This window comes from Parasteatoda tepidariorum, chromosome 1 (genome assembly GCF_043381705.1).
Source record: "Parasteatoda tepidariorum isolate YZ-2023 chromosome 1, CAS_Ptep_4.0, whole genome shotgun sequence".
Taxonomy (NCBI): domain Eukaryota; kingdom Metazoa; phylum Arthropoda; class Arachnida; order Araneae; family Theridiidae; genus Parasteatoda; species Parasteatoda tepidariorum.
This window is the reverse complement of record NC_092204.1, coordinates 56,691,571-56,699,124: the sequence shown is the minus strand read 5'-3', so window position 1 is coordinate 56,699,124 and position 7,554 is coordinate 56,691,571. Positions and strand designations below refer to the sequence as shown.

At 27.7% G+C, this 7,554-nt stretch overlaps 1 protein-coding gene across 2 annotated transcripts in view; it reads left to right on the top strand.

Moving 5' to 3' along the window:
• The window catches only part of LOC107441972 (uncharacterized), a 16,188-nt gene extending 10,736 nt beyond the window's left edge, over positions 1–5,452 (top strand). Inside the window, exons 3-6 of one of the 2 annotated variants that reach the window (XM_071180552.1) lie at positions 146–247; positions 2,287–2,319; positions 3,853–3,891; positions 5,140–5,452. In XM_071180552.1, the coding sequence (XP_071036653.1) occupies positions 146–247; positions 2,287–2,319; positions 3,853–3,891; positions 5,140–5,184 (219 nt within the window). In that variant the 3' untranslated portion in view covers positions 5,185–5,452. The remainder of the gene's footprint in view (positions 1–145; positions 248–2,286; positions 2,320–3,852; positions 3,892–5,139) is intronic. The other variant, XM_071180555.1, reaches the window with a different exon arrangement.
• Positions 5,453–7,554: the final 2,102 nt, after the last annotated feature.

The following is a 7,554-nucleotide window of genomic DNA, read 5'->3' as shown; positions in this document are numbered from 1 at the left end:
AACTAACATAAAAAGATAAATTGAAGCTTTTTATGTTATATATATATATATCGATTCATTATAGATGCGCAATTCATTTAAAATTTTTATTTTAAAATGTGATGGATAATTAATATTTCCCATTTTCTTTAACACAAACATTTAGTTTTATGACGACCTTAAATCTTGTGAAGCTGAAAATGGTGGAGATGGATTCAATTGCCCATCAGACGGTGCAATATTTCCTCCTATGAAACAAGTACTTCAAGTAAGTTCAAAAAAATTTTTTAGCTCCCATTTAATAAGAGAAATTGATTGGAGTTTGTAACTTGGCAATTATTGAAGGTAACTGAAATATCATCAAATCTACTCTGGGAGAAAAAATGGGATTCTTGAGTAATTCTGATAAGAATTGTATTACTAACAAATCATTGATTATGAAAATTTGAATATTTATGAGAAATTATAATGGTTAATTATCAATCAGCTAGCAAATATTTACTATGCAATTATTAACTTCTGTACTACTAAATGAGTAAAAAACAATATTAGATTTTTTAACAGATACATTTTAAAATCGTTTTCGCCATATATTTTTTGTAGAGTAGCTTTCATTAAAAGAGTTATGTTCTTTTTGATACTTTGAGGGAAAAAAGATAAAGATTTCACAAAAAAGATAAGGATTATGCTTTACCATTATTTACAAGTTTTCAGGCCGAGATTATTAAATCAATAGAGAAACAATGAAGAAATGACAAAAGTAACGGAAGTGTTGTGAAATAATGTTTAAAGGGTTTTTTCCTTCGTATTTTTGGATTTTAGGATAAACTTTGATTTTTATCTTGTTAATGATTTTTTACCATTGCATACTTTATTTGACTAAGCATCCTTCGATAACATAATACCTTTATAAAAATCTTTAAGTTAAGCATTGCTTAGTTATAGATTGTTATACAGTATGCCCAAATAAAACGTAATCCACAAAAATCAAGGAAATAGGTCCACGGCGTGCAGAAATCTGTTGCCAAAGGTTAGACTGGTAGAACCCGCACAAAGATGATGTTAGTTACAGCAGGATGAAGTCTGTGTTCACACATCTGCGACAACCATGTCTTTCCTTAAAGTGTTTTCAGAAGACTACCTAATTTTCAAAAAAAAAAAACTATGACTTCTATGATGTACGGACTTATCACCTCTGGATTATTTTCTATGTAGATATTTAAAAACTGTTGAGAGCGCAAACTGCCAGACATCCATCGCCAAATTTGAAGCGAAAATTAAAAGAGAGATCAAAAACCTTTCCTCACAAATGTTGATTAATGTATTCGATGATTTTGTTAAGCACGCCAGTACAGATTAGCGCTCACACATTCCATAGGAGTTTATAGAGGCCATTTTCAACATATCTTGTAATCTGTGTTAAATAAAATTTGTTTTCTTAGTCATCGTTGTTTTTCTGGAGTAGTTTTATTCGGAGCATAATACATACAGCTCTTGATTACGTTTATGACTTCTTTGCATTTTCTCTAAAAATTTCAAAATAATAAAATTATGTAAGAAATTAGTTTGGATAGAGAGAAAGAGAGAGAGGTAATTTAATATTGTACATTTGTCTTTGACGAAAATGGTCAAAATTTACTTTTAGTGTTGTTTAAACTGCATAGAAGCGATTTGGATAATGATGAAAATTTGCTATTGTAAATTAAGCAAAGGAAACAAATATTTTTTCCAAAATTGAAAAGCAAACAAAGGTGTAATACTTATTTAATTTTTTGAAAATATTCATTGTAGAATTGTATTTATAAAATTTTGAAGAAAAAAAATCTGTAGAATATTTAGAATAACGTCCCCCCCTCTCTCTCTTGCTTTAATTTAACGATGACCTTGTATTTTACATTTACATATTTTGAAAGATACTATCGAGAACAATAAATATACATAGCCAGTTTATTTGGAAAAAGTAATTAAGGATATTCAAAAGCATATTTTGCACTGTGGTGCAGAAGGTGACCAAAAGTGGCTAACAGTTTAATTAATATTAGGTAGTAGTAATGCAATAACAATAGTAAGTAGTAACAAATATACACTATAACTAAGCTAGAGTGTAAATTTGTATCCTATGCACAATTACTAGAGAAGAAGGGGTGATGAATTGTCTGTAAACATAAAGCTTTTTCTTTTTTTGAAATTGGGAGTAAATCAATAGCTAATATAAGCAATCGCACTGCATGAAAGTTCGTTAAATCTCTTTGATTGATGTGTGGGATATAATATTACTATTAAATTTTTTTAAATCTTATTTTATAGATATTAAACTGTGACATTCCCTTTTCTCCTGAGGTAAGTTTTTTTTAAAAATTATCTATGCAATGTTAGAAATTCCGGATCAAATTACGATCAAAAATACCGGAACTTTGGGGGCCAGTATTTTTTCCAGTAAAATTTTATGGAACAAGGAATCTGATATGTTGTAAATTTTACAGTAGTATTTACTATAAAAACTATTGGATTGCTGTAACTAAATGTATTTAAATAAATATTGGAGTGAAATTTAAGGTGTAAAAATTTACAGTAAAATGGATTTCATGGTAAAATGGATTTTGTGAATGATGCATTCGGGGACCAATACTTTTTTCCATGTATTGATTCGGAATTTTTTTCACTTAATAGGTATTTTTCTTACAAATAATTCAATTTTTCAGCGTGTAGAAATTTCCTTCTCTTGCCATGATTTTTGAATCTTTCGATTGCAAGAAAAACGAAAGAAAAACGTGTGCAAATTTTTCAGATAATAGTTTTAACTGCCACAAAATTTGTTCTCGTTGTTTAGTACACCCTAAAAGTTTAAAAAAAATGAGACTTTTTAAATTTGCGAAATAAAGAGTACAGGTTTCAAATTTTTGCTTAATTTTTTATATTCAATAATTTATTTATGCATTTATGCATTATTTATGCATGCTCTTATTTTTGCTAAATGCGATATTTTTTTTATTTCATTCAAAAATGTATTTAGAATACATAAAAGAAATGAAAATATTTTAGAAAATGATTTCACTTGGTCGTCACTATTAACATTTATCCTCTCTATGATTTTTAAGTTATTTTTACCTGCTTTAATATTATGCTTTCACATGTTTGAAGCAGAATAAAGGTAAAAATTAACAAAAAATAAAAAAAAATTTCTTATTGCGGAGAAAATGAACAATGTTGTAATAAGAAACTGTTCACTTACTAAATTTAATTCGTAAAAAGTAAAAAAAAAGCATAAACACTAAAAGTAGAAGAACATTTTTCCAGAAAAAGAGAAAAAGATTTTATTTCAATATAATCGAAAAACTCAGAAATTTTTCAGTAGTTTTGAAGCCCTATTTTTAAAGTATAATTAAAGCTTAAACAATTAATATTTCCCGCTGCGAAAGACTTTTTCAAAATTTTGATTAAGAATTTTGACCGTTAATCCTCATTTAAATTCTGAATTACTAATTTCTATAAAAATTAAAAAATGGAGCTAAAATTAATCAATTCAACAAATTTTAAGTTGTTATTGAAAATGTATTCAAAACACAAAAAAATTCATTCAAAAAATTTTATATTTATAAAAGAAATAATTCTCAAAACTTTTCATTAATAAACCATTTTTTCTTGAAGAAAATGAGGTTCCTTTATTTCTCGTAGAACAATAATTTTTAACATAACTAAAACTTAAGGTCATATTAAAAATGCATTTTGTATTGCAGCACGAGTTTAGTAGTCTGAATAAATTCATTGCATTTATTGTGAATAGAATAACATATATAATGTAAATAATATGCATCATTAAATGGAAAAATATAATTACTTACGTTATTTTAATGAAAATAATGTTTAATACAGGATTTTAAAGAACATGAACAAGATTTTATAATCTACGAAGTAAGTAGAATTTCAAGCATTCACTAAATCGTTCATTTAATTAATTTCCGTTTTAAATTTTAATATTGTATCATAACATGTAACTATTTGATTCTAAAACTGTAGCTTAATGCCTTATTAAGTGCTCTCGTTTATAAAGCACCTAACGCATAGCGCACCTAGAAACCACAGTTAATCAAAACTAGTTCCATATTCCATTATAGCACATTACCCACCTAGAAGCCACACGTGACGAAAACTATTTCCATATTCCTCAATAACGCATATAACACTTAGAAAACAGTCAACGAAAAATTCCATACTTTCAATAACGCATTACCCACCTAGAAATCGCACTTGATGAAGACTAGTTCCATATTCCTCAGCAACGCATAACCCACCTAGAAACCACAGTTGATGAAAACTATTCCTCAATATTCCTCAACAACGCATATAACACCTAGAAAACATTCAACTAAACTTAATTCCATACTATTCAATAACGCATTACCCTCCTAGAAATTACAGTTGATGAAGACCAGTTCCATATTCCCCAATAACACATAACCCACCTAGGAGCCACAGTTGATGAAAATTATTTCCATATTCCTCAATAATGCATATAACACCTAGAAAACAGTCAACGAAACTTAATTCCATACTTTTCAATAACGCATTACCCACTTAGAAATTACTGTAGATGAAAACTTGTTCCGTGTTCTTCAATTACGCATATCATACCTAGTTATTAAATATAATAAATATTTACGTTGTAATGACATGATATAAGGAAGAAAACCTACTTATATTGTATTTTTATATTACCCCACCACCTGTTGATGAATTTTGAAACTAATTTTGAGATTTAATTTGATAAATAACTTAGTTTGCAGAGAAGCATGCAGTGAACAGTACATTTCTATACTTTCTATTATTATTTTCATAATTTTCTTGAATTGTTGGTTATTTTTTAGACACCTGATAGTTCTTTAAAACTTAACTTTATGCATTAATTTATTAATATTAGTACATAAATAATAACTTTTTGTACTAATATTATTATTTAAACTTAAATATATGTATTGTGAATAAAGCTGTATATTAAATACCATTCAATAATAGAAATCTTCTTTGAGAAATATTGAAAATGTCATTTTTTTAAGGCATGCCATGCGGCGATTCATAATTTCATAATTTTTAAATTAATTTAAAATTTTAAAATTAGTAACATGTGAAATGCGTATTCAAAGATATTATTCTTTATTACAGAAATGTATGAAAAAACTAAAATCAGACTTATGTCCAGGAAAGTAGCTGAAATTGAACCAGCATAAGAAGTAAACCGTGTTGAAATAATGCTTAAAACTAATATTAGTACTTTGATAAAACTTATTAATAGCTCTATCTTTGATAATACTATACCTTTATAACTTAAACTTTTAAATTATTGTTTAAATTTTTGTGTGCAAATTTTAATTGATTACAGTGTTAATTTCTTTCTTACCTTTCAGAAGTATTGGTATTAATAAAAAGCATTGTATATTCAAAGTATCTTGTAATAAAGTAAATTGATAAAAGTTTATATCTACTGTATTGAATTAAAATAGTGAAGATTTGAATGGAACACGTAAATAATTTCTACTTTAAAATTTAAAAATTTATCTCATCTAAAAGTTTAATTTTTTTTAAAAACCAAATTAGTTCGAAATGCACACTAAGCGGTGTAATACATAACGACTTAGACTCGAAATGAAGAGTCTGTAATTTTTTGAGTCATCAGATGTGACTTTGTGATTTGCATTGTAATTTAAATTGCACACAGATAAAATCTACTAGAAATATCCGATGTCCTGACAAATCCTTTCTGATTAAGATACTAGGAAGTTTATTCTCAGCAAGTTTTAAAATTAGCTACAAATTTTACCAACTGATGCTGTTAACTAGAAAAAGCGCAAAAACACTGTTTTTTTGTGGCATGTGAGTCTTATTAAGCAAGCATAAGTTTCATATCGACTACGCCACATTGTTGAAGCATATGTTGATTGTTTTAAAACGTTGCTTTATACACGGAGAAAAAAACTAATTTTTCCATTTACAATGTAACGGTTTACCTGAAATTCTGGTTTTCAAAATTATCATTCTTATTATCACACATTTAGTGAAAAATTTAAAACTGAAAAGTAAATTTAACTAAATAAATGGTTTTAATTGTCAGCTCTAAGGTATCATGATAAAATAACTTTATTTTATCACACTTAACATATTTTATCACTTATTGTAAAATCATATTTTATTGTTAATTTTACCAAAATTATTACCAAAACACTTCCGTAAAAATTATACAGTCTTTTGGTGTTACAATAGAGCTAGAAACACGGTAAATTTGATCATATTCTGGTAGTTTTGATGATATAGTCACTTTTCATAGTTTGCAGCGCTGTTTGTATGAAGGACTTAGCGAAAAATTTAATAAATTCTCCAAGTTTCCTCAGTAAGCGACTCAAACCGTTGATTTCAATCACTTTTCTTTTTTTAAATTTTTTTTCTTCAAATCATTAGTAATCGGTAGTTTCAAATGCAATCAATATAATAATTCATAAGACATTTTTCAGAAAATATACTGTCTTCATTTTATAGACTAAAAGAAAACGCACATTTTGAAAGTCGAAAGTGAGAATTACTCTTGCCAACTCTAATCACTGTGATGAATAATTTATAAATTAAATGAAAGTAAATAAAGGCTATTTACTTTAAGCACGAATTGAATATTCAAAACTAAAATTATAAAATTGTGCTGAAAAGATTTCAAAGAAATATCTTCAAGATTTAAGATTCTCTAAAGTATTCCCATAATGAAAAATCAAAAATTTCTTCAAATTTTCCCAACGATGCGTTAAAGTCTTTTCATTTTCCATAAATAATGGAATCATTAGCATAAAAGTATTTAATATACTTTTTCGTTTTGAAAGAAGGCATTTGTACTCACTTTCTATTAACAAATATATCCGTCGAAAATTTTTGGGTGAAGTTTTGAGAAGGAGTTAGCATAAGAGAAAACTGAAGTGAATCCTTTGCTGGTTGTAAATTATTTGTTTAAAGCTTGAAATGTAGTTCATTTATATCTATAATTAGTGACTTTCCTCAAGCGTGAAAAATCTTAATAATCTATTTCATTTTAAATGACTTCTAAATCATTATTTTGTTGATTTGTTCAGATGTAAATAAGTCAGTGTTTTGTTTCGATGCCAAATGCACGCATTTTGGTTTAATAATTAAATTTAGCGTTTCAGATAAAAAGGCTATTGTTTCAAAACTCATCTTTGCGTCAATTTTATTTTATAACCAGCGTTGAATAGTCACCCAATTTTGAGATCAGGACTGTCAATGTTCTACTCTGTTACTTTAAAATTTTGAGCCCAACCCAGAAGACAAGGGACTCTTCGATTAAAAGTTCTGACGAGCTAGCTTTCGTGGAGAACTTTTTTGATGGAACGCACCTGCATTTGCGTTATATGGAAAGAAAAACTACGATAACTTCCCGCGGTTAGCCTATCGACAAAGCGATTCTAACCCATGATTCGTTTATTATTGAGGATGTTTTACGTCAGCACTTTGGTTGGTGCGAGCCGGTAGCAGAATTTGGAAAAATTCTGCTATCACAGCTGGGACCTACCTACCGAATAC